Source organism: Meleagris gallopavo, chromosome 5 (assembly GCF_905368555.1).
Source record: "Meleagris gallopavo chromosome 5, MGAL_WU_HG_1.1, whole genome shotgun sequence".
Classification (NCBI taxonomy): domain Eukaryota; kingdom Metazoa; phylum Chordata; class Aves; order Galliformes; family Phasianidae; genus Meleagris; species Meleagris gallopavo.
The window spans coordinates 44,480,555-44,507,826 of NC_139408.1; the positions used below are offsets into that span (position 1 = coordinate 44,480,555).

The 27,272-nt window shown below is 37.0% G+C and overlaps 1 protein-coding gene across 3 annotated transcripts in view; it reads left to right on the top strand.

The window, feature by feature from the left end:
- Positions 1–26,895, top strand: part of SLC24A4 (solute carrier family 24 member 4) — an 84,095-nt gene extending 57,200 nt beyond the window's left edge. For all 3 annotated transcript variants that reach the window (XM_085225519.1, XM_085225520.1, XM_031553654.2), the window contains 7 exons: positions 2,117–2,286; positions 3,927–4,071; positions 13,721–13,887; positions 16,085–16,199; positions 17,930–18,042; positions 18,722–18,787; positions 20,533–26,895. In XM_085225519.1, coding sequence (XP_085081645.1) covers positions 2,117–2,286; positions 3,927–4,071; positions 13,721–13,887; positions 16,085–16,199; positions 17,930–18,042; positions 18,722–18,787; positions 20,533–20,685 — 929 coding nt within the window. In that variant the 3' untranslated portion in view covers positions 20,686–26,895. The remainder of the gene's footprint in view (positions 1–2,116; positions 2,287–3,926; positions 4,072–13,720; positions 13,888–16,084; positions 16,200–17,929; positions 18,043–18,721; positions 18,788–20,532) is intronic.
- The last annotated feature ends 377 nt before the right edge of the window (positions 26,896–27,272 follow it).

Here is a 27,272-nt window from a genome sequence, read left to right on the forward strand (position 1 = left end):
ACTGTTGCACAATTGTGAAGATGTGGGATTTTTGCAGTTTTTAGATGGAGCTTATTTGTCCTATATGGGGCCAACATGTCTGTATTTATAGGCATATAGAGTGAGACTATAGAGCTGTTATTAAAACCCATGAGTGATTTGCTGCAGTAAATCAGAACAGCTGCAGTTATTCACATACGTACAGATTTATTCTACATCTTTACTCAGTTTTTATCAAGGATGAGTACATTTTGTCACTGTTCCCTCATTGTTTTAGGAGGCAGTTCTAAAGCAACTGCAATGCTTTCATGCTATTTTCGTGATACTTAAAGATAAAGAAGCACTATGGAAACTTAACCAAAAATTCACTTGAGAGCAATTAATCTGATGAGACTTAAAAAAACATCTGGCCGTTTTTCCAGGGTTGATGTAAAAAAAAATTTTTTCATTGTCTGACTATGGCAAATGTTAGGCTAATGTGATTGGGCAGTATTCTGCAAGGCCTGATTTCTTTGTAGTTTGTATATTCTTTCACAGGAAAAGCTACTACATACTAACTATAAGAGTCAAGAATGGCTGGGCTCCTCACTTGTATCATCAGTTGAAATGCTCGGCAAGGTGAATTTGTTTTAAATGTCAGAAGGGAGAAGTTAATTGCTCTTTTGTGTTTGCCAAATGCAAAACGCTTCTAGTTCTCTTCACCTTTAGAGATTTAACTGCAAGACAGAACTACAGAGTGTATTCTTGGGGAAGAACATATTTCTTTATGAAACCAAAGATCTCTGTTTAACTTCTCAGGTCACTCCAGTGTACTCACAGATAACTCCTTGTACTCCATTATCTCCTTAATTCCTTGTAGTGAAACAAAGCAACACGCTGCAATGCAGGAGGGTAAAAGATGTAGCCATTTACTGATGATTTAGAGGCTTGCTGGTTTTTTGTGTTTAACAAAATGGAAGGTTACTTCAGCTTTCAAACAACTTTGTTAGAAGATGCTTTGAGACAGTACAACCTTTATTGCATGATGTGTTTTACACGTCTGTATGGATCCAGAAAAACTTATTCCTGAAAAACAAAAATATTTCATCACTGTAACAATGGAAACTATAACTATGTAGATTTCTGTGTGTTTAGAACAGGTCCATTATAATTCCTTTGCTTGAGTTGAATGTTTCCTTCGATTTCTTTGCTTCCTGGCTGGAACCATGCACTAATATTTATCTTTCACTTCTACCTCCTACATTCTCTTCCTCTTCTTAATGTAAGTAACAATGTAAAAGGGGAGTGGGAGGGCAAAGCTAAGCTAAGCAAAGCAGTAAAACAAGCAACAAATAATGTTTTTTTCCTAATATAATATTATGTGTAATAATTATTGCAGTCATGCATATCTTCTGCCCTGCTTTCTAACACCGTATGGGTATGTCTCCTGTCTGCTGAGCCTTGCTTTATGTGCTACATGTAGTCGTAGCATTTGTGAGAATATTGATTTGTTGTTAAGCTTTAGAAGTCCTTGCCTATTCTTGTGTTGATTGAATATAATTTTGTTTCTCTGTGCTCTCACATCATAGAGCAAAACTCTTCACCTTGTTACGAGTTCCTTTATATTAACAAAGGCTTACTCAAAATATACTTTTTTTTTTTTTCTGGACAACTGCTGTTTTTCATAATTTAAAATCTTATAATGTTTAAGATATGATAATATTCAGTGCGTTCCTTTCCAAGAGGAGTAAACAAAACATTGAGGACTACTGGTTGTGTGTCAGTATCTATTAAGCACCCTAATCTAGTAAGATAGCTTTATAGGTTTTGGGAGTGCTATCTGTGCTTTCACAATGTACGTGCTTTTGGAGAAGGCTTACAAAGCCATAGAAAAATAAAATAAAATGGTGCCACACCAGAAGTGGGCATCTGAGGGCATCTTGGTGGCTGCCTTACTGGAGTGAAATCACCTTTCAACATGTGGTCTAAATGAAATGCACTACTGATGAACAAGTTCACCAGGCTGCAAAAATATTGCAGGAAAGTCACTGGTAAATTCACATCTTCACTTTAGTGTTAATCCACGCCTAAAGAGAACAAATTTGGGCAATGGGAAGAGTGGATCTTACAACTAACTCTGTCCATTTGTGGTCATTAGTGAAGGGTGTGCAGCAGTATGGCAAAAACAGTGTTGTGATGGTGGATGAGATCATCTGCTCCAGTCCCCCCAAATACCGGTTCCCTGAAGCTGGATTACGGATTATGATCACAAATAAGTTTGGACCACGCACCAGAATGCGGATGGCAAGCCGAATTATAATTAATGAGGTAGGTTTGTTATGAAAACAATAGTATCTGTGAGGTAGAGAGGTTGCCAAAGTGTCGTAGTGATTGTGGAATTGAGCTTCTACCATGTTTCTGGGTATGGGCTAGAACTTTCTGCAGTAACCTATGTCACAGCAGATCTGAAGGTGAGTTCCCAGTTGATTATGCTGTGTGTCTTAGTAGAAGGGCAGTCACCAGGGAGAGATTCCCTTCTCTTCCTGCCAGATGTTTGTTCAGTGTGTGTGTGTGTATGTGTATGCACCATTTGGATTTTATCTGTAGAAGAATTGTTTTTCACCATTACAAAAGTGATCAAGATAAGAAAGAATAGTGGGCAGGCAAATCAAAAGTCTGTAAGAACTTCTCTTTTATGAGCAGTGCATCAGGAGCACAACAGATGTTTGCTTGCCTTTGTAATCTTCACTGCAGTCATTGACTCAAAATGAAAATGCACTAAAATCCTTTCATGAGAGGATTTGCTCTAAACAGTTTTGGTTAGCTCTTAATTAAAGCCTTGTCACCGTTGTATGTTGCTTGTTTCATACCCTGCAGCTGAAGTGACAGGACTGGCCAAATGACACTGATCTGACCTTGCATTAAGTACAGTTAACAGGGGAAAGATCAGATAGGACACACAGTAGCAGCTGTCTCTGTAAAAGTGTTTCTTTAGAGCAATTCATTTATCAGAAATAAATACTTCTTAATGTATATGTGCCCAGGGAGCTGATGCTTGCTAGCTGCTCAACATCTGCAGAAAACATTCTCTGTATCAGGGCATTTTGAATCTATATTGTTATGTATTTTTACTGCCAAAGCTTTACAGAGTCTTCTCTATTTTAATTACTGTGTTTTAATACTAGATTTCTTTTGCATATCATTCAGTTACTTTATTTTTCCAGACAAATCAGAGGAGTTTATATGAAGGTGCCAGCAGTTTGTCATTAAAAACATGGCATTTATCAACCCCGTTATCTCACCTAACAAAGTAAATTCTTATTTTTTTTATACAAGAGTAGGAAATTATTGTTACATTTCACATTCTCCAGCATAGTAAGTAGTATATATACTGATATATACTCTCACTGTTATTGTACTATGTATTTTGAATGTAATGCTCTGTAGGGGCAACGTATGAGCTTTGTGAGATTTTTTTGTGCTTGAACAAGGACACTGCAAGTTAATCTTGCTTTTGAAATAGTATTGTAGTACCTGTATTTACGACAAGGAACGGGAATGAGAAGGAGGCAGAAGAGTTGGACCTGTGTAGGAGAGATCTCAGACAGTGAGTAAGCCATCTTCAGTAGGGTAGAAACATTTTGGTTTTTACCACTATGTTATGATGCCACTTCTGGTTTGAGTGGAAACTGCCGAGTGAGAAATGCTTCAGAATAACCAATATGATTAAAATGTGATGTGCAAGAAAAAATTCAACAACTTTGTCAATTGTGGCTTGCAATACTCATGCCACTAATTTTGGGGTGTGTGGTCAACACTGATCTCATACAAACAGATAGACCACAGACAGATTTGCTTGTTGCTGGCGAAGGAAGGTTTTGTGACTTGAGTTGGACAGGTAGCAAAACCAACGTGTAAAAAAAGTCAAGAATGAAACTTACGGCAGGTTTGTCTTCAATACTGTGCAGCGCCAGCGGTTAATCCAATCTGCAAATGGCTCAAGCAAACCACTTCAGAATGGGAGACATCAGAATATTGAAAATGGGAACATTCCTGTGGTGAACCAAGAGGAGGAAAACGAACAGGATAATCTGTCTCCGTTTTCATTGCCAGGTAAACTTTATTTTCCAGACGCTTACGGCAAGGAAACAAGAGAATTAAAATGCCAAACAGCGGTTGTAGGAATAGACAATATATGTGGGAATAAGAGAAGGAAGGGATATGATTCGACTGTCTAGAGGTTGGATTTCGTGACAGTAAAATATGGAGGCTACATGACCAAAAGCAGATCTTAGGGATGTGTTTTCCAACCATCATGCACCACTGAAGTCCTGATTTGCCAGATGTGAAGAGAAAGCAAGTAAAGTAGGTTTATGTTCAAAAACTTGACACAACAACCTGGCAAAGACTGCATTGCAATTCTGAAGTGAACTGTTAATACTGCTCTGCTGGAAATTACAAGGACAGAGGCAGCTGGATATATAAATATGTTATAACTTGATATAGTGACTATAGGGGAGTCTTAGACAAAGAGTAAGGAGGGTTTAGAAGGAAAAATAATCTTTAATGCTTTTGAAGATGTGTAAAATTCTTAAAATGGCAGTATCTAATAACTTTTGAAAAAGCTTTTGAAATTTTTTAGAAATTGGTTTGAAGGGCTATATATAACCAACCTCAAAATGCTGATGCCCATAGCACATTACAGGTTGAGTCCCCCTCATATGTTTTGGTGATTAGACAGCAGAGATTAGATCAGCTGTCACAAATATTTAGTCACTAGTAATTTCTTACACTCTTATTGTTTAACCCCAAGATTTTGCAGTATAGATGAATATCGCATAGAAACAAGGAAGAATTTTCCATTTATCTCAGTTCTAATTCCTTTAAGATTCCATTGCTTCACTTGCCATCAGTTTAAAAGAGATATTTGTGACTGAGCAAATAGTGGAGCAAGCTATGTGAAGATTGGATAAAACTATGTTTTAATATGTTACTGTGCCGGGTTCTCTTAGAGGATCTTGCATTCAGCAGTTACAGGCTTTTATGGAGGTTAAAGTGTGGAAACAAACTCATTCACTACTGATGGGCTCATTAGCTGTGCTCCTGATAATCAATGAGAGCATAAAAAAAACTTTTTACTGTATGGTAAAATAAGTGGATCCAAGTCAGCAATGCAATTTTGCAAAAAAACAAAACCAAAGCATCTTAAAAATGCAGGTTTGAATGCACGTGTTGGCAAAGAAGATTTTTTAACAGAAGTGTTTTTATCAAGTGTTTTTCAGCAAGTTTTAATTGGACTGCACAATTGTGCATTTATTTTTATGTTCCAAGACATGCAGAATTCTTAACATGTGGCAAACATTTATCTGGGGATCAAATTGCCATGTCTGAATCTTGAACAAATAAAAACAACTTCTTTTTGAATAAAAAACACACTTCGGAGTGGAGCTTCCTACGTGTGTGACATGCACAACTGACTAAATGTTTAGAACAAGAATAGCGTTGAGACTTATGTCATTGATCTTCTCTTAATGTAGTTTTTCTGCATTTTTGAGAAAGTCCTCAAGAAAATTAAGTGTAACAAGCCACAGTGGAAACACTGATGATTCAGTTTTACTAGAATGAAGCAAAGGTTCATTGTGATTTCAGAGAGCTTGCATAAAAATGTTAATGGCATTAACGTCACTTGAATCCTTAACGTTGTTTTCAGGTGTTGTTATTCCTCTACTGTCTGAAGATGAGTATATAGCTGAGTATATAGATGAGTATATATGAGTACATAGCATGATGGATGAACAATTGACTAATGGATTAGGCTCAAAGGGTTATAGTAAAATAGGGTTATGTGAGACTGGTGGCCAGTCACTAATGGGGATCTCCAGGACTCTATTTTAGTGCCATTCTCCTCAGGGAACACTATAGTCATGCATATTAAGGATGTTTGCAGACGATACTGAATTAGGAGGTGCTATTGACTCCCTAGAAGGTAGGGAGTCCTTGCTGAAAGACAGTGACTAATTAAAGGGTTGGGCAATCACAAATCACTTGAAGTTTAGCAAGAGCCAGTGCCAGACTGTGCACCTGGAATGGGCCTATCCTGGCTATATGTACAAATTGGGGTATGAGAGGATGGAGCACAGCCTCACAGAAGAGGATCTGGGAGTTGTGGTAGATGCAAGCTGAGTTTGCCATAGGGCCAGTGGTACCCTGAGGTGCATCAGACAGCACTGCCAGCAGGCAAGGGGAGGGGTGATCTCATGCTGCTCTGCAGTGTGCAACCTCACCTCCAGCACTGAGTGTGTGTTTGGGCACCTGAATGCAAGCAGGACATAAAGCTATTGAAGAGTGTCAAAAGAAAGGCTGTGAAGGTGGTGAAAGATCTAGAGGGCAAGATGTATGAGGAGCAGGTGCAGCCCCTTGGTTTGTGCAGCCCAAGGCAGAGCAGGCTGAGGGGAGGTCTCATGGTGGCTGCAGCTTCTCATGGGAAGCAGAGGGGCAGCTCTGAGCTCTGCTCTCTGTGACAGTGACAGGACCTGAGGGAATGGCATGGAGCTGTGTCAGGGGAGGGCCAGGTTGGGTGATAGGAAAAGGTTCCGCACCAGAGTGGTGGGCATGGAACAGGTTCCTCAGGGCAATGGGCACAGCCCCGAGCTGCCAGAGTTCAAGAAGTGTTTGGACAACAATCTCAGAAATATGATTTGGGTTTTGAGTGATAATGTGTGGAGCCAGCGGTTGGACTCAGTGATTCTCGTGGTTCACTTCCCACAAGGGATATTCTTTGATTCTGTGATTATATTTTGAGGGAAAATTCTTACATTTTTGCTTTCAAAAGTACATTTCAAATAACTTTGGGGAAAATATGAACAGTATCATTCTTTGTTGTTTAAGTGCTGTGACACAATCAGTAGCCTAAAAAAAACCCTGTCATTTGCAACTGGCTTTAGGGAAAAGGTAGTTTTGCAGACAATTTCCCAAAATCTCCTCTATTTTTCTTTTGATGTATTTTCAAGCTATTCTTTCAGTACCATAAAGAGCTCTATGAAGAATAAGCACTGAATGGACTTTCCAAGTCAACTGCTTGCAGTGTGATAAGTAGAAAATTCACTCCAATTTTTTAAAGAACTACAACTGCAAAGTGGCTAGAAAGTGTCCCAACCCTTTATTTTCTGTTTTCTTTAGTCATCTATTTTAGCCTATTTTGGAGTTTGGCTTCCCTCCCTCAAATTGTATGTTCTACATTCTTTTGCAAGAACAATTTTTTTCTGAAATTTAAAAAAAAAAAAAAAAAAAGTTTAAATGCATCATCTTTAAGTAATGCCCAGGTATCATTTGTCATCTGTAAGATTTACTTATTGTTATCCTTTATCCTCTATGGTGATGCTTAGTAATAAAACGAGGGCTTTAGCACACAGAAATAGAGGAAAACATTTTTACATGCAAATAGTTGTAACTCATCTTTAGCCTGGATTCCATATGTCAGACATTCCAAGATATTCAGCCTCAGGGTGTGGTTCAGGCCTGTCTTGGAACAGGATACAGTATGTAGTTTTTATGGAAAGTACATGTCATCGTGCAAAACAGCCTTGTCTCCTGTTTCTCTTTGGGTAGAAATGTTCTCTTTGGAAGAGGAATTCCTTTATTGACCTAACCATTAAGGCATAAGTAATTATCCTTTGAGACAAAAGTTGATTTGATGCTTTACTGTTCTATTACTGTACGCTTTTTTGGAAACAGGTTCTTAGACTTCACGGGGGTAAAAAAGGGTTAGAATAAAGCAGGATGAAATTGAGCAGGCATATGTTAACAACAAAATGATGTGTAAAAGCCTATGAATAGCTCAGTAATGTTTTAGAGCCCAGACTCAGAAAAGCAGTTCTGTGCAGCTCTTAATGGATGCTTAAATCTCATTCATTGTCACATGTTCAAGATCCTTTAAAACACAAAGTGTTCTCAGCTCTTATTGGTTTCACAGAAATGAAGAATTCCATCTCTTATAGGATTGGACCAATGATGCTTTACGTAAGTCGTGATGGTGTTAGCTAAAACAGGAATATTAATTCCTGAAGCTAAAATAAAATAGCCATAAAGGAGATTACCAATCCTGCTCATTTTTGTATGGATCCGAAGTATGAAGACAACATATAGAACAGAATCAAAAAGGAATTAACAGTGTCTACTAAAATTGTACAAAGTTCTTGTACTGAGTTAAAACAAATCTTCACCTAGCCCAATATTCTAAATCCAACCATGGCTGTATGAAGAAATCTGGGAAAGAATGAGACAAATTTAGGTCCTTCTACTACCCCGATGGTCTTTTGCTATTTTCAACTTAAGGAATGAGAGAAGTTCTTCCAAGAAGATATTTCAGACCAGGACTTAACTGCTGTATTCTAAAATGCATTTCTGGGAGAGCTTCCTCTTACCTAATGTCTGTGTAATAGCACATCTAGCACATCTACCATAGAATTTTATTTCACGAGTTCTTTTGAGGCAGATCTCACTGGTTTTCACACATACTGCCTTTTGATTTGAAATGTCTCGGAGCTCATGAAGACTCCTTTTGTAGAAAACTAAACTAGAAAAAGTGTTCCAGGAGAGCAGCTAATGAGTTCTATGTAGGAAGATATACAGGAGAAATTGGCAGAAAAATAGGTGCAAGTTTAATTTAGTAACTCTATTATGTTTGCTCATCATTTGAAAAGGGAAAAGAAGAACTTGAAAAATTCTGTGAATCCCACTTCTCCCTTTAAAAAGTTTGATAAAGTAGATGGCACAGTTGAAACATAAAACTAAATCCAACCGAATCAAACAAATATAGTGAAGCACCCTGCTCAGTTGCTTTTAATTTTTGTTGAATATTGTCCTATGTAAACCTATAGTAACTCTGAGGGTAAAGCTTGTTTATGCAAATGGTGCAAAGCCTTTTTTTCAGGTGTACCAGTTCCCAGTACACCAAAGATGTGTCTTTAAGAGAAAATTATTGGCATAAATCTGAACATGCAAGGAGTGGCAAAGGTATAGAGGAATAGAAATGTGGGTTATTTCCGACAGATCTTCTGGTCTGGAATTTGGAACTTGCATTCTGGAAAATGAAACTTCTGAGAGAAGTCTTAATATTTTGGAAAACAGTCTGTTTTGAATGAGGGTGAGAAGTAAAACCTCAGTATTTTTCAGAGGAAAAAAAAATTGTTTCCAAAGCTCTGTTGCAGAAGAATTGAAATAGCAATGTTTTAACATATCTGCTGCCCAGTTGGAAGGCTGACAAAGGCTAGGCCTTCTTGGATTCCTTTCTATCTGCTGCATAGGCTGGGGGTTGCTGCATAGGCTGGAGGTAGTGCATTAATGCAGAGTCTGTTGCTTCCATAGTTCCTAGAGAAACTTGGAGAACTGAAATCAATCAGCAGTTTCCAAGAGGCCTGAGAGACGGTTTCTGTGTTAATTTTCCTAACAGCAAATTTAAAAGCATTTACTTAGATTTACTTAGGATTTTTAATTTCACAACAGAGGCATTTTTCAGTGGAAAATAATTCTGATGGAAAATTCACAATGTTTATTGTATCTGTTCTCGTTGCTTCAGTGCTAGTCCCATACTTGGACAAAAATTGATGTTCCTCTGATGTGTTTTGGAAATGCTCAGGAATTAATTAAGCTCTCAGATTGGCGAATTTACATATATTAAATTTTTCCAGTCACTCTAAACTCTGATAAATTGCAGAATTTTCTAGCAGTAATATACTCACTGTCTGAATTATTGTGAAGTTCCCATGTGGAAGAGTGTATGCTACTCATAACACAATTTCAGGTCAAGATTTGAATTAATGTTGCTAATGATATGTGAGTGTAAATATTATCTCTAGTATAAAGCCTAATTAGGACCCAGGAGACATGTGATTTGAACATAACTTTTCACTGGGGGAAAAACATGTTTGTCCATTTTTTATTAATGATAAATGGTAGAGAGATGTACAAAGATTATAAAAAAAAAAAAGTAATCAAAAAGTTATGAAGTACAGCATACATGTCCTGGACTGGCCATTAAATGCCTTATTTTTATTGTAAATTTACTGGTTTACAAGTACTGGTAAATTACTGGTAATTTACTGGTTTAAAACAAACAAAGAAAAAGAAAAATAGAAATTAGAAGGAAACTTCAGAAAACCTTCCTTGTTTTACAGGTAAACTTAGAGAAAACCTTTCCTATCTTTCAAGTTACCTTAAGTTATAAATGTGAAGGGATCCATAACAATATAGTTGTGAAATTCCTGTATGCCAATTAGATTCATGTTTTTCAGGGATGTTGTAACTTTTTTTTCAGATCATACAACTACTACATTGCCTTTAGAAGATATCTTTTTCCCTTTGAAAGCTGTAGACATTCCAGTGTTCTGAAGACATGTTCTGAAGTAGTCAATGTGTGAAGCTGTGGTCTGTGCTAGATTGCTGTTCTTTTAAAGGGAAGACCAAGTGGAGTCTGTCTAAACTCAATGAGTATTTTTCATGCAGCTTATTGACTAAGGTTATCTACACTGTAAGCATTTGGAAGTTATCTTTGGGGCTAGCTCTAGCGTGGTCCCATGGACTAAATTGCTCATTATTATTTAGAGCACATTAGGTGTGTACCTATAGTTATACGTCAGTGGAATTTCATTGGTGTAACCCAGGGCTGCTCTGCCTTGCAAACCAAAAGACAGTAAATTGGAAGTGTCGGGAGATTTATTTAAGATCTGAAAACCTGATCTGAATGCAAACACAAGTGTAATTTCATGCTTTTGTGCAAAGTGCATCTCTACTCTATGTGAATGTTCTAAGTATGATAGTGTTTTTCCTAAAGAAAGTCACTTCCCATCGTGCCTTAAGGAAAATATTCCTTTACTATCAGTGCTGTGAGTTGTGTTTTTGACTTCTTTCAACAGTACTCTATATGTATGTGAAAATAGTTCTTGTGATCAGTGCTGAGAACTTCTGGAAAGATGACAAGCCCAGAAATGTGCTGAGATTTAACAAAGGACTCTTTGCTGTAGGGCTCTCTCTTCATGCATTTTTAGAAACATGTAAATAGGCTCTTCTGTAATGATGTTGCCTTCTATAATAAAGCAGTATTCTTTTATTATTTTCATGAGGAAGTGTGGCAAAATGCACCTTTCCTCAGCTGTGAGTCACTGCAGCAGCCTTCAGTCCCAGGGCTCATAGGAGTAGCTGGTACTGCTTGTAAAACAACTGAGCTAACATCCTGTAATAGGGCTGTTGGTGTACTTTTACAGAACAGCTGTGTATTGAATAATAGGCTTAATGAGAATGAATTTTTTTTTTCCTTGCAGATATACTAGGAAGCTAAACAATCATAAAACAATTTGACATGTTTAGTTATTCTAGAGTGAACAGTCAAAAAAAAAAAAAAAAAAAAAAAGAAAGAAAAAGCAGCACAATAAGTAGTTTTAAAAGAACTGAACTTTTCAACCTGGATGTTGTTTTTGTATTCAGTTTAGCCAGGTGGTGTGAATGAAAGCATCAGGATACGAAGGAAAAGAGGTTGCACTTTACTGAGTTGCTGCTAAATGCACTACATTCTTACTAAACCACCAAGTTACAGCTTAAGAGCATAAGACTTCTATAGCACTGAATGCCACACTAGTTCCATGACCCAATGTACAACTAAGGTTAGATACATTTAAGGCTTTATATAAAAGTTTATAAAAGAGCAGCCAGTATAAAAGCCAGTATAAAAGTTCAGAACTATTCTTAACTGCAAATGGCCAACAAAACCCAGCAAGACCCAAAATTGCTGTTTCTGGTCCCTAAAATCTCAAGCCTGCTTGATATGTGATGGATACAAACATCACCTGCATGTGTGGCTCTACAATGCAATTTTATCCCAGGCTTTTTGTGGATAGAGATCGCTAGTAAGATACAAGGAAGGCAAGTAGTTGTCCACCAACATTTCTGTTTTTCTGGACCTGAGCAAGCATAGCAATACCAGTGGTAAGGCCCTGCAATTCTCACAGCTAAGCATTTGTTTAAGAAATGTACTAATTCAGTACATTAGGTAGGATCTGTGACAAGATTGTATCTTGTTGTTGTATTCTCCAACAGAGGCTGAGAGCATCTGTTTATTCCGTTTGTTCCACAGGCAATTTTGTTTCTTTTTTCATGTTACTCAAAAGGCAAATGAGCCTGAATCCCCTGTGTAGACCAGTGAAGTCGCTCAGATTTAGCCAACATCAGATAAGAATCAGATTCATAGTTTTTTGCTGTCAAACATTCGCCCACACACCCTGCAGTTGGAATTTATACTGAAGAAATTATTCGCCTGGACTATACTGACTTGTTTGATTATGACCCAGGCTTAGCAGCATGGGTAGACAGAGCACAAATTAACCAGCAGGAGTCTTCTAATGATCCAAACCAAAACAAATTGAACAGGAGGAGGTATAAAATGCCATAGGATATTTACAGCCTCATTAACAAAGTTAGCGAGTCATGAGCTAAAAAGGGTCATTTCTTTTTCTGGACAGAACAGAAAAATTAGCGTTGTTAAAACTTGTGTACTGCTACATGTAACTAGGGTGTAAAAAGTCTTACCTTTAAAATCTGTGTTACATTCACAGAGTCATGGTAAAAATGTAGAAATAGGGTTGGATGAAGAGACTTTAGTACCTTTTTTGCATTAGAAGTTCCATGGCCACAGGCTAAAAGGGAATAAATAGCCAAACAGTCAATGGTTAATGGCATCTTAGAATCCACAAGGAAATCTTAAGGAGCTGATCTCTAACTTAGCACTAGGATATGTATCTAGGTAAATAAATGAGGACTTGCATTTGGACAGCTATTAAGAAATCTCATAAATTGCAAAAGTGTTATTAATTTTCAAAGGTTTAATGTTTGATATCTTTGTGTCTGGTACACGTTGGTAGAGGACAGATTCAGTTGAATTCACTGACAAAAAACTTGCATTGAACAAGTCCTAACTTACAGCATTGTTGTAGAAAGAAAATTTCTGGTGAAACTGATGGGTGTTTTCCTGATTATTACCTGCTCTTTAGGATTTTACTTAAACAACTTCACTTCTGTTGAAAAATTAGAAAATCTCTTGCCTTCATCAGAGGTGACAGTGGTCTGGTATTGCTCACTTGTTAATTTCAGTGAGCTGTGCAAGTCATTGTTTTATAGAGGATAAGGAGACTAACCCAAGGTGGAACTACGTGCAACTCGAGAGTTAACAAATGTGCATCTCGTAAGGCCTACGTTGAAGTTCTGCCCAAGCGTCCACATTTGGATACATGAAAGCAGTTTATCATGTTCACAGGTTAGGTCTGCACGTATTTTCTGTTGCTGCATGTAAGCCACAGGTTATTTGAACTACAAGGTTTTCCATCTTCTTTTTAAAATATTGTTTTGTTGTTTCTTTGTTTGTTTAATTTTGCTTCTGGATTAATAGTAATGCAGGTATTTGGAAGTGCAATAGATCAGAACATTCATTTTAGTTATAAAAGCAGCCATGCTTTTAAATCCTTGTAAATCCTACTTGGATTTACGTACACTTTGGCAGGCTTAGCATTAAGATTCTGGATGTGCATGCAAGGGCAGAATTTGAGAGTGCAAACAGAGAGCAAGCATAGATAAAAGGTATGCTGGAAAATGAGCTGACATGCACAGTTGTAACCAACCTTCTGAGATCTTGTCATCTGCTGTGTTCAAAGAGTTCTGGGCCTGTGATACTAATGAAAAAATTAAACTAGTTTTTTCCTGTGTTTTTGTCTTGCAGAAGGAAAAATGAATAAAATTAAATGGATCTTGACATGGCCATTGATATTCGTGCTCTTTTGCACCATTCCAAACTGCAACAAACCCCGCTGGGAGAGCTGGTTTATGTTCACATTCATCTTATCCACTCTCTGGATTGCCTTGTTCTCCTACTTTATGGTGTGGATGGTAAGTCCGTGTAGCAAAACCTGCCATAGAGAGTAAAATTTGAATTTCAAAATAGATCGTAGATCTTTTGTGTATTTGTTAAAGACATGTAATCATAGTGTAGTCTTTTCAGTTTATACTCTTAATTATTAAAATTATATCTTTCTGCTACTCTTTTTTGCACAAATTATTGGTCCTTTACTGTGTAGTGCCCAATACAACTTGATTTTCAAATAATGTTGTCATTCACATCCTACTAAAGAAAGGAATTTAAATGAAAGCATTCAGCTCTTAACAGCTATTCTTAGACATCTTTAGAAATTGGATCATATGGTCTGATACTGAAACAAACATGAATAACAGGCAGATGGATGGCAAAATCTGAAGTGCTTTAAACTCCTCAAGTAGAGTGGAATAATTCAAGAAAGTCTTAGAGAAAGACTGTCGTACTTCATATCATACTTTCTTACATGTTTCCATTTACCCTTTTTTTGAGAAGCAGAATATCAGGTGTAGATCTGTAAATTGTGATCAATTTAGGAGCACATTTACTGGAAGTATTAAATAGGTTTATGTTTTCTCTTTTTGCCCTCTTTCAGATTATCAAGTTCACATTTTCAGTCAGAGTTAAGTGAATTTAAAGTGAAGTTAGGTGAAGTTAAGTGAATGGAAAAGCTCCTTGTCTAGTTTCTGTGGTGGGAACTATACTTTCGAAATATAGAAATTACCTTTTTCTGCACTAAAAGATGCAAATCCACACAGCTGTTTATACCTGTAGCTAGAAGACAAGAAGGATGTGCTGACGAAAATTCTGTGATCATTTTTCTTTTTGAAGGAAAATATAGTAAAGAAGTAGTCATCTTGTTTTGTGCTGGAGAATATATAGCTGTATAAGCATACACAGTCATAGCCATATGTATACTCTTATTGTTGTATATATGGAAGACTTTTTGTTATTGAACTTATTTGCAAAATATTTTTTGGGTGGAGAACATTCATACCTTCTTCAAATGTGTCAGACATTTGCAGACTGCTTTATATTTATGCTTCCTTCTGTTTTTAATACACACTTGATACATAATGTTTTGCACTATAAAGTAACCCCCCTCTCTCTGAAGGTTGAGAGAGCCATATGCCAGCCACTCATTCTGCCTGGTATAATAGTGCCAAAACTGCACATTCATTTCATACCATATGTCCTTTGTCAGACCATGCTCTGCACCTTGGTTCCATTTGTAGATGTCCCCTTCACAGACAAGACATGCTAGCCAAGGCTGTAACACCTCTTATGGGTGCCGCCAGACCTTATGGTACTACCATTTACAACAGGAGAATCATGCCTCCTTCTATTTCTGAGCTACAACTTGCCTTTGAGGATACAAAGGTTTGTGAGTGGGTTTCTAAAGTATACCTTTTCCTTGGCAAAGGGTTCAGTCTTCCTCATGCATGAGGCTGACAAGCTATTTCAAGAAAACAACACAGAAACTTGGAGACTCTCACCCTTGGTATTCTCTGCAAGGAAGGAGCTGTCTCTTCCTGCTTTGGTCTTCTCACTCTCACAGGGCATGCTCAGTTGCCTGTTGGTGTTTTTTTTTCTCTTCACTTTTTTTCAGTTTTCTTTGGATGTTCCAGTTAAATAACACTCCTTGTCCTTTCCAAGAGTTCTGCTACAAGCTTCAGCCCTTCCCTTAATAGTTGTAAAGCTGCATCTGGTCTCTCGGGGAAAATATAACCAGAGCTGCTCACTTTGGAATTATATCAGGAGTTATTTGAAAAACTTGAAAAGGAGTTTCCTTCTTCATGTACTGGAATATAATAATTACCTTACGTCTCTGACACTGTATCGCGTTATAAATTGATTCCAATCCTTTTTCAAAAAGAAGCAATAACAATCTTGCTATTATTGGGTATAAAATAAATACAAAACCACAGATTGACTCCATGTCTGTGTTCCTCTTTAAAAGATCAGTACATCCTCTTAGAAGTACAGAAAGTGGAGCTTACTGTTTGCTCAAAAATGTTGAAAGCTATGTCCAAGGTACTTTCCTTTTTCACAAGGTTGATTTTAGGCTAGTTATTCCACACTTAATTCATTTGTAGACATGGATCTTGAGTCTAATTCTTCGAGGATCTACACCAGAGATCAGAGTATGCAGTGGTATTGGATTCAGGAGACTTTCCAAATCTGACAGGTTTATCTCCTTTCCTTACCATTCAGGTGACTGTGATTGGATACACCCTTGGGATACCAGATGTGATCATGGGCATTACTTTCCTAGCTGCAGGAACAAGCGTCCCAGATTGCATGGCCAGCTTAATAGTTGCGAGACAAGGTACTGTATCTGCAGAAGGATACCTGCAGTCCTACATACGTGCTCTATGATTTGCTTCTTCAGTGCACACAAATCTTCAGTGCAATTTTAGTATTTTTAATTATTTTTATTTGTACTGTTTCAGAGCCTAGATGAAAAACAGAACACTTTGCTAAGTACTGCGTGCCAAAAAATCTTCCCTATACTGTTACCTTTTACTCACTGGAACTGGGCACAGCCTAGCATTCCAGATGGCCGTTTCACAGTTAGCTATCTCATTCATGGCTGTGTCAGTCTGAATAAAGAGATAGAAGTAGTAGACAAAACTGAAATATCAGCTATTAAAAAATTGTATTGAGAAATCTATGCTGATCAGCACTGTTCCATATAAAGCTTGTATTGATGTCTAGAAGATTTATTGAACCCATGGAAGTGAAGTAGTCTAAGATGATCTAGCAAAAACGGTGTTGCTCCAAGCATACTTCTCATGAAAAGGCAAATCTCTTTCCCTTTGGAATGTATGAAAAGTAGCACTGGAAGAGGTTTTAGATAAACATTAGTTGTGTCATCATCGAGTTTTCAATTGAAATTTTAAATTCTTTTTTCATGTATCTTTAACATTCTGTGAAGGTTTTTTACATTTCCTTTTTTGAGAAATGTCTGTAGCCACATGCCTTCCTGTTGTTGAAAAACATTAAACCTGAAAGTATGATCTCCTCTACTGCAGTAGAATAAGAACCTGTCCTGATTTCACTACTCCAATCCCTGCAGTGTTTTGTTGTTTTCTCCTTTTTTCTCCAGATAATGAGATCTCCAGAACACATAATTGGGCAAATGGCAAGGGTTCTGAAGTGATAAGTTAAGCATGCAAATGTACCACCTTTGAGACAGAAGTAGTGCTCTTAAATGTTGCTTGATTAAAAAGAATTAGGAATTAAGATACTTCATTCTCCAGCTTATATTATCTGTTGTGTGCAGAAAAATCCCATCAAAGCATTGAGTCTCACAGAAGTATTCAAGATTCTTATGGAACTGCCTTCTGAATAGATTAGCTTTCCATATGTAGTACTAAGCAAATAGATTCTTGAAGGAACAGAAGGAAAACATGTTTTTAAATGAACAGACGGCTGCTTTAGATTAATTTTTCCTTAATATTAGGCAAAACTACTCTAAGGATTGTTTCCTCTGAAAGTGAAGCTAAGTGGTAGCTTGTGGAAAAGCATCCCTTCTCATTGAAGGAGAGCATTTTTGCAGTACTTGAAATCAAGAAAAATGGTTACAAGGCAGATTGCAGACAAATATCTAAAGAGTAGAGAGGGGGTACTGCCATAAAAATGGATTGAAAGCATAATATTTCTTTCTCCCTTTAAAAAGAGACTGTATTTGTGATCCGGCAGTGTCTATCTCTGCTCTGTGTGCTCTGACTATTTGCAGGATTTGTCCAATACATCAGAGTTCCTCTTTTTTTTCTTGGTATGCATTTTGTAGAAGTGACTCAGTAGTAAGGCTGGTCCTGAAGGAGAAGTAGCAGAGTAAGAGGATTCTGCCTTCCTTAGAACTATTGGTGCAGAATAAGATATCAGCCAACGTTAAATATAATTTCCAATTACGAAAATTGTCTCCTTGCCTCAGATACTCTAGCCAGTCCAAGAGGGCTTGGATCAATGCCAATCAGTCCTCTTTAATTTCCTCTGGATACAGAGTATTGATTCTATTCTTTTTTTCACCTGAAATTTGCTTTTCCTTTGCAGGCCTTGGTGATATGGCAGTATCCAACACAATAGGAAGTAATGTATTTGACATTCTGGTGGGCCTTGGTGTTCCATGGGGTTTGCAGACCATGGCGATTGATTATGGATCAACTGTATGTATACTGAGCATATTTCTAATGTTTTCCTTTTCTCTATTTAAAACAAAACAAACAAAAAAACCACCATCATATCCTAAAAAGAAAGCATGCAAATAAAAACTGATCTAACAAAGCAAGTGCTAGCATTTTATTGGTTATTAAATAAGGTGTTGTGTTTTTGGCTTTTTTTTTTTTTGCCAGGAGTTACAGGAGCAATATTCCTTCCACAAGTTGCTATTAATTCCCAATTTGCCAAATGGAGTACATTGCATTCTGTATCAGAAAATAAGGCCATATATATTTTTCATGGCACTGTCATTTTCTCACTGCACAACTTCAAGCACATCTGACTCCCTGTACCTTAGTATTTTTGTAAGATAACAATAACATCTAGAAACTACAAGAAAATAACATCTCTTTCTCTCATAAGGATCTTTTAACTTGAAATCCATTATACGTGCTATTTTCTTCTTTTTAGAATTGGGATTCTTTACACATTTGCTTTAAATCCTTAACTTTCCCATTCTCCATTATAAATCTGTTGTGGATTTCCATAGTTCAAAAGAAGTCAGTCAGTCACAGTTCAAGGCAGAAGGTAGACTACCATAAATCAGTAAATTTATTTCTGATCTCTAAAACAAGGTTTTCATATTCTGGGTGATTTAAAAGTCTCTTCTCTGTTTAATTCACACAGGTTAAGATAAACAGTAAAGGACTGGTCTATTCAGTTGCACTTTTACTAGGATCAGTGGCACTGACTGTAAGTATTAGTATACTTCTGAATGTGAATCTTCAGACTATTCTGATTGCAAAATAATTATCAGGTATTTATTTCACGTATTCTACAAGGAAAAACTGGAAGTACTCATCATCCCTAAAGTATTGATTCTCTTGAAGTACTGTTCTTATAATAATGCCAGAGTAGAATAACTGCCATTGTCTTCTAGTGGCAGGACTGAAATCTGACGTTTGGTGCAGAAGAGTTGCTAGAAGTATGTAGATCCCTTTGATGTCAGTGTCAGTATTGACATTATGTGATCCAATAATATTCCTTTGGTCCTGTGTCCAGTTGCACACCCTAGATCTGTCTGTACTCTGTGCTGGGGAAGACCCAGGTATGCTTCCTCCCTTTTTTTTTAATCCTCCCATCTCTGATTTTCAAACCCGCCTAGACTAACAATGCACTGTAGCCAAAACCTTTAAAGAAGACTAGTCTGTGAGAGCTGTGAACCTCAGGATGTTGAATAAGCGTGTTAAGTACCACTCATCCTCATAATACTGAGTTGTTAAGGTGAAACAGTAGTTCTGCTTCAAAAGTCAGTCTTGCTGGTACTTAGGCTACTGTGATCCTGCTGACTCCCAGAGAGCCATCTGTGGAAAGAATCAAATCCCAAAGGTATAAAAATACCCACTTATATCTTTCACTGCCTGTGGAGACCCTTGTAAAGGAGGGGATCATCACTGGAGATGCTACACTCTTGCATGGCTAGATTTTAGCAAGCTTCACATCACCTGTGCATGTCTTAAATGATAGAATGTCCGAATCTGTTCACTTTGCCACTAACTTCCTAGTGCATCTGCTTATACAAGCTGTGGGAGCCTGTTCTTTACTTTTCCTATTTCCAATTGTGCCATGCTGCACGTTGTCTGTGCAGCAATAATGTTCTTTAGACATTTGTGTCTGATATTACTGCATGCATACTGGTAACCAGCACTTTTGAATACATGTGAGGATTATGCAGATGTTACTATGCTAGTAACTCCAGGGATTTCTGAAAAGAATCTTTGTAGCCATATCATCTGAGTTCAAACCATCTACTGTCTGATTTGTTCTACTGGATACCCTAATTCCCCCAGATCTTCCAATACCAAAAATCAATGCAGAAACTCATAGCACCATTGAAAGGTGGAGCCTTCATGTGAATTTAATTGCTTTACTGCCTGTAGCTTGTAATTCCCCCTAGTTCTGGAGCTGAGTAAAATGTCAAAGAGAGAAACTCTTCCAAAGCTGTTGAAAGAGTGGATATTAGGTGCTTGTGTTCAACTGGGATGTAAAGGGTGTATAAGGGAGCACTGGAGGGAGAAGCATATTCAGTGTATTCCCTTAGTTCATAATGAAGCAGGGAATGAATGCTGCCTAACTAGAATTTGCCTGATGCACTGAAAATGCATTATGCTCTGAAACAGAGCACCCAGGGGCCTGTTTCTCTGTTACATGAAAAACTTCTCAAGTGGCCTTAAAGTGGGTTCATTTTATGTTTTGTAAAGGGTTCTTCAGGCAAGTGAGAGTAAGGCCAGAGTTTGAGTTATTGGATTGGGTTCTTACATTCTCATTTAAAAAAAAAAGTATTTTGCCTTTTTTAAATCTGTAAAATGCCAAGAATATATTTTTATCTTGGTCCAGGATCTCTAATTCAAGAGATCATTGTCATTTTTAGCTTCTAATTGTTTCCAGAAGTCTTCTTTGAGGCTTAATTAACTAACACTTTGTTTGTTTGCTTGCAGGTGTTTGGGATCCATGTAAATAAATGGAAACTTGACAAGAAATTGGGCATCTACGTGTTGTTTCTTTATGCTGTTTTCCTGTGTTTCTCTATATTGATAGAGTTTAATGTCTTCACCTTTGTCAACCTCCCTATGTGCCGAGAAGGACTTTAAGCAACTGTTAAGGAGAGAGACTGCGCTTCTTCTGATTACCTGTGCTGTAAATGACAGGAGACATTTCATATTTCTACCTTCCTTCCATCAGTAATTTAAGTGTCATTCCTGCTTCATCAGCTACCAAGCACTTTTACCTATGTGGGAGGAAAGCATACCTTTCTTGTAACATGCTAGCTCAAGGCAACCAAAGCATTTAACTCCTCTTTGGATATTGCTGCTCAGTCATGAAGCTGTGTGGACTTTATGCAGTACTCTCAAATGTCCCATTTATGGGACTTTCTGTTGTTGTTTTCATTCTCCTTTTGCAGACAATCAAACACTACCAACAAGGTTAACAAGAAGACTGGAGAAAAATCTTTATAGTTCTTTTGCTTTTGACACTTACTTTCCATGGAAGGAAAGGAGGCGAGTTCAGAACTTTTCTCGGCTTTGTCAAATTATCTCAACTACGGGACCAGAAAGTCCAAGGTACATATCAGGCATGAACTGTTGAGGACATCATTTCCCCCTTCAAGTGCTCTGCTTATAGAGAAACTGCAAACAACAGTTTTTGATGGCAGTGTCGAATATTTATCATTCTTTTCAAAGAAAATGAACAGTGTGGCAGAGAAAGAAGAGGAAATGGTTGTATGTTGTATCACTTCTGATGATGCACACTATAAGTTTGACTATCTGCATAGTGAAGAAAAGAATTACATGCAGAACTTCATACTTGAAAAATCTGTTTTATCATTAATGAGTAATGCTGTATATGTAAATATAAACAAAAATTGGTGGAATATTACACCATGACAGATATTTTGCATTGGCCCTTGTAAGCTCATTTGTAAGTTTAGAAGAAACTAAGCAAATAAAATCAACTGGGTGCTGAGTAACTATCAATTATTGCTGTCAGTTGAGAATAGAATCCAGACATATCCCAGATTGTCTGACAACAAAACCCACCTTGGTTATGATTTAATTTAATTTGATTATAGAGGGAAGTAAGCTTACTTCATTAGTCAAGAAGCTGATACATTCTCCGTTCTTTATATATTTGCAGAAGTTTAATGAAGATGAGTGTCCTACACTCAGTAGCGCAGATAAGATATAGATAGATAAAGGAGTCTATCGGGAGACCATGATCCTTGATTTGATTATATACAAATTTGAAATATGGTGCACTTCTTCTCAAGCCCCAGTAGAAGCCAGATTTTGGTATCCTGTCCACCAGCATAAACCTGATATAAGGAATAACTGATGTAAATGACAGCAGGATCTGGCCCAGACTACTAAAAACCATGGGTAACATTCTGTTTTAGTAGTCATAAGACTGCAAATCACCAAGACAGTGTGCATATTTTGCATTACTACTAACTTCAAAGCTGTATATGAGTGAAAGATCTTCTAAAGAAGCACAGTTAACTTTATACATAGATTTTTTTAATTTTTTAATGTTTATAAACCAAAACAAATCTATCAACTAAAAGTTGATACATTTTTAAATATATTAATATTTTGCACTTAAGACTATACATAAAACTTCCCATTACTGTGTCACTGAGAACATACTAAAGAACATTAGCGAGTAAGAATCAAATTAAAAAGTTCCTTGTCTCAGCATACCTGATTAAATAATTGAGTTCAACCAGCTCACACGTAGTACACTTTTTACACCAGGCAACGTGTTTACAATTAAGGCTATTTAAAATTTATTTTGACACAAATTAAAGAGTGAATTCTGCTCTTGAGCTTTTTTAGGAATTGGATCCTTCTAATGAAATCCTACAGGAAAAGGAGCAATATATTTGTTATTTGCTTTACACTTTGTAATAAATGTCAGTATTAGTACCCAGTTAGGGTTTTTCACCTTTATTAGGTAGTTGTGTAGCTAAACTACACAAATCTTAAGATGAAAATAAGCACAGCATTGTTAAAATGCTTTATTGAATAGCCAAGCATGACAGTAAACACATTTGTCCTCAAGTATGTAGATGACCTTATTTCCTGGCATTCAAGACATTTCTGCTGTAGTGTAGCAGAAAAGCTGAAGAGGTTCATTTTCATCCTTGAGTTGTGAAAGTGCACTGCTGTAGTTGCATCCCTCTATTTCTTACTGTCTTCTCTGCTATTTTTCAGAACGACAATATGCTGCTGATATTCTTGTGGTGGCTTAGATTTGAACCTGATTTGAAAGGAGCAGAGAGAGAGAGGCTAGGCTTAGAGAACTAGTTGCCTAGAAGCAAACATTTGCTCTTCTGTGCACAGTTTGGGCAACTCAGATGTATTTACACTACTTAATAGTAGTTCCAAAATCTAGTTCTGAATGCCTGCCTAGGGATCAGCTGAGTTGACGTTGATGGGGGCATCGATGTTTACAGTGCCAGGTTTAGCAGATTGTACTGTATCTTCATATTTCTGAGCCAGGTAACTTTAAAAGACTAGGGACACCAATTTCTTCCATCACAACTGATTCCCAGCTCAAAAATGCATGAAATTGTGTTTGCTAATGCTATGAGTCCTTGAGACATTTTTTTAAAATTATTTTTCCTAAATTGAATATCACCTGCTCCAAAAAACAGAGTGTTCTGCTGTAGGAAGCGCCGTCTTGGAAAATAATGCTGACCTTAAACTGCATAGCAGGTCCTGTCACTGTATAGCCCTCCCTACAATGTAGACCCACTTCAGGACAATTTATATTGAATTGTAATGCTGCATTTTCCGAGGCAGTCTCATATATATCTTCTTTTACAAGACAGGTATCGTGCCATGCTTATCATTATAAGTAACTTTAGTAGGATTCTCCTCTGACACAACCATGTGACCAGGGATATATTGTTTGCCAAAGAGTTATTAGATGCTGTATCAGGGCCTTGATGACACATGATCATATGAATTAGTTAGAGTCCCCATATAGTCATTACTAATATGCTAAAATAAATGAAGATGGTAATTATAGGCAAGCCATGCAGATAAATTGAATGGACTGAGAAAGATCTAACTGACAAATTGCTATCTGTCAGATACCCACTTCAGAGTGTGTCAGTAATTCAGGAGAATATTGCTGAGTACTAGCGGAATAGTGCCTTTCATGTGTACAGAAAATAATTTGCTTGTGTCAGGAAACTACTTCAAATTTTGCCATTTTCCAATGATGAAAAGGAATGATTTGCACTTGGCTCTCTGAAGTTTCTACAGTTCTATATTGCATCTGTTCAGATTGGGTTTGGAAAATTTTGTAGCCGTCTTGTTTTACTAACTATTGCAATAGTTAGCTGTCTGAGTTTGGAATGTATGTCACAAAGTTGTCTAAGCTAACATTCAGTTCAAGAGTGAAAAGAAAGCTTGTGGATGTGATTTGAAGATTGCCAGCCTAGTAACACTGAAGAGTAATATAATGCAGAAAGAGATAGCCCTTATCCAGCAAAGCTTAACTTCATTATGATTGATTCCATGCTTAAAACTAAACATATATTTAAGTGCCTTGCTGGATTGATGACAGCTGAGCATGACTTTTGGGCTTTCTGTCACACTCATGTTTGTTTTGTAGTCTACAATTTTTATTTCTCACTCAAGTTGAAAGGTTTGGACAGAATCTATGGAATTCTGCTCTCCTGAAACCATTTTGGATTTCCACTCATGAATAAGAGAACTGGTTCCCTGTTCCGTAGATTTCAAAACACTGTACTTTTCCTGGTATACAATAGCATCAAACTTGAATTATGGCTGGCCAAGCAGAGCTTTTAGCAGCTCTTCTGTGCTACAGTTCCATAGGAGTAGTACAGTCCCACATAGATCCACAGAGTGCAGACCTATCTATAGTGACTACATGGGAATGTTGCTATTGAATTCAGAAGTATCTGATTCCGTATAGACTATAACTCTTGTACTGCATTATAAAGTTGTGTCATAAAAATTTAGATTTGGTACTGAGTCACACTGATTCATGGAAAATATTGCCCAAATAAATGTTTCAGGTTAGGTATCTATTTGCCTAAATCTAAAACAGTTATCTACAATTATGGCTACAGTAATCTACAGTTATGGTTATCTTAAAATGACTGTTTGATGATCTGCTGTAGGCTGAAGTCCAGCCTAGCTGAATACCTTAAGTCTTCCCAACATGTATGGTAGTCAACCATCTTTCTCCTGGCTCAGTCATTGGCGTGCCAATTTTATTTTATGGTATGCTTGCTGCAGCTGTGACTAACATACAATTAATTTCTGGTTTTAAATTATATTAATAAACATTCCTCTAACGTGTAAGCAAATGGAAAAGGTCTTTCCAAGTCTAACACTTATACAGCAATTATAGGGAAGACTATTGTTTGATTTCCTTTGTGACTGTGCTTTAATTGTACACACTTGATTTTACTGTGTGTTTGCTCTAGTTGCACAAATCCCACATGAGTCTGGGTGTCTTCCGTTTTTGGACTTCTTGCAATAGTAACGTTATTTATTTGTGTACCGCTGTTAGATTTCTTTTTTTTTTTTTTTTTTTTTTTTTTTTTTTTTTTTTTTTGTAGAGTGCTTTAAGTTGTGTAAATACTGCCTGATTATCCATGCCAAGAAAAGAGCAGACCTAATGTAATATGAAGCAAACACTAAAGTAACATTGATAGCCAGGTGAAACCAAAGAATCTTTTTTTCAAGTACTGAAATGCATCACTTTTGGACAAAATATTCTGTCACTGCAAGGCTCAGATCCTTCACTTATTTGTGTTTAAGCACTCATAAGAAAAGCTCTGCAGCTCAGACATTCGCTACGTATTTTCCTTTATATTTCTTTGAAGTCTAGATTTTTTCAGTCTGTTGAGTGATGAGATTTATATGATGGTTACGCAGGTAAATGACAGCATTTAGTTGTACCAATTCTGTACCCCCATTACCCCTTATTACTTCCTTAAGCTATTCTGAAAATTCTGTATGCAAGTGTTCTGATGAAGAAAATAATGTTGTTCAACTGATATGTGCTTTCCAATTCCTGACCTAGTGTGCACAGATTTAAAAACCTCAGTGTGAATAAATTGAGCACGCATTTTCTTTCCCCATGTGTGATGTCCTCCTGTTTTCTCCCCGGAGAAAGCTGTGAGATTCTTCATCCCTATCCTGAAATTTGAAATACGTGTAGCTCCTTCTCCACAGGCTGACATGTATAATGATTGTGGTAGTTTGTACATCACATGTTCTGCTTCCTACCATACTTCTGACATATAGTAAACCTCTGAAATAAATGAAAGAGTATAGGAAATTAAGTTCACTTGGATATTTTCCTACAAGAGTTACCAGTTTGAATTTAATTCCTTTTTTTTTTTTTTTAAATTGCACAAAGAATGTATGTGATTGTTGCTGTCTTATCATTGAGATGATCTTGGTAAACTTGAAAAACAAACATAAAGGTTGATTTATAGCAATAGGGAATTGTGACAAAATCAAAAGGTTATCAGAATATATCAAAACCAGACAGATAAAGTCTCTGGAAATATTGTGATGCTTCTTTTCAGAGGATTTTGGAGAAAAGATTATTGCCTTCATTCACCAACAATACTAGTTGGGTACACAAAGAACACTCAAGTCTGCTTCCCCAGCAGCATCAATGTTCCAAATGGCTGAAACTCTGCAGTGAAGTTATGACCAAATTTTTGCCTTCACGTTCTTGGGAGTGATACCAGCTCTCATTGTTGTCCTGGTAGTTGGCACAAATTCTCATCCGTGGAACTGTGAGCAGAATTTGGTACCTGTTATCTCCTCCATAGCAAGCAGGTATTTGAAATCATTTATGATTGCTAAAATAACTTCTCAACCTTTTAAACTTCCCTGTGCTTCATACTTACAGCCATTTGCAGTGCACCCTTAGGTGGTGCAGTACCTCTTTAAATTTTATTAAAACTTTCTAGAACTGCTTACTTTGAAAACAGAAAGGGATGAGTTTGTAAACTGTAAATAACAAAATTCTATTTATCATGTTATTTATTTTTTCAATGACTGTGACCTTATGCACTGTGAATGCTCTGTGTATATGGGGTCCTTTGTACAGATAAATATGTCATGAAATCCATATGGATTTAATGTGATAATTTGTTACAAAATGTTGGCATGATATTTGATTATTTTTGTTGTGGAAAATTAAAAATAAATAGTTAAATAGGCATTTATAAAAGAATCTAGCAGTCAGTATGGTAATGCACTATGTTATTAACACACTATCAATAAATTATATAAGAACTATTGGATTGTTTGCTGTATTTTTCTCAGGTGATGAGAACGTGTGAAGCATTCTCTTATTTATTGTTGAAAATCTAAAATTTCAGGACCCAGCTAGGATACATGCCTGCACTTTCTTGCTGAAATCTGGACTCTGCTGAACTGAAAGGCAGAAGGCCCATGTTTTCATCTGTTCAAGGGAGTATCGCTTGGATCAAGCCAATATTTTGGGGTGAGTCAAGTGTATCAGTTTGATCTACAGCAATCTCAAAATGCAAGATTTGCCCTTTTGGGACTAGAAATGTTTGATCTGCTGAGAATATAGCCTGCTGTACTGAGGCACCAATCCAGAACAAATATGGCAGTCTCAGAAACATCCTTATCACAGTATTTTGGCCCCA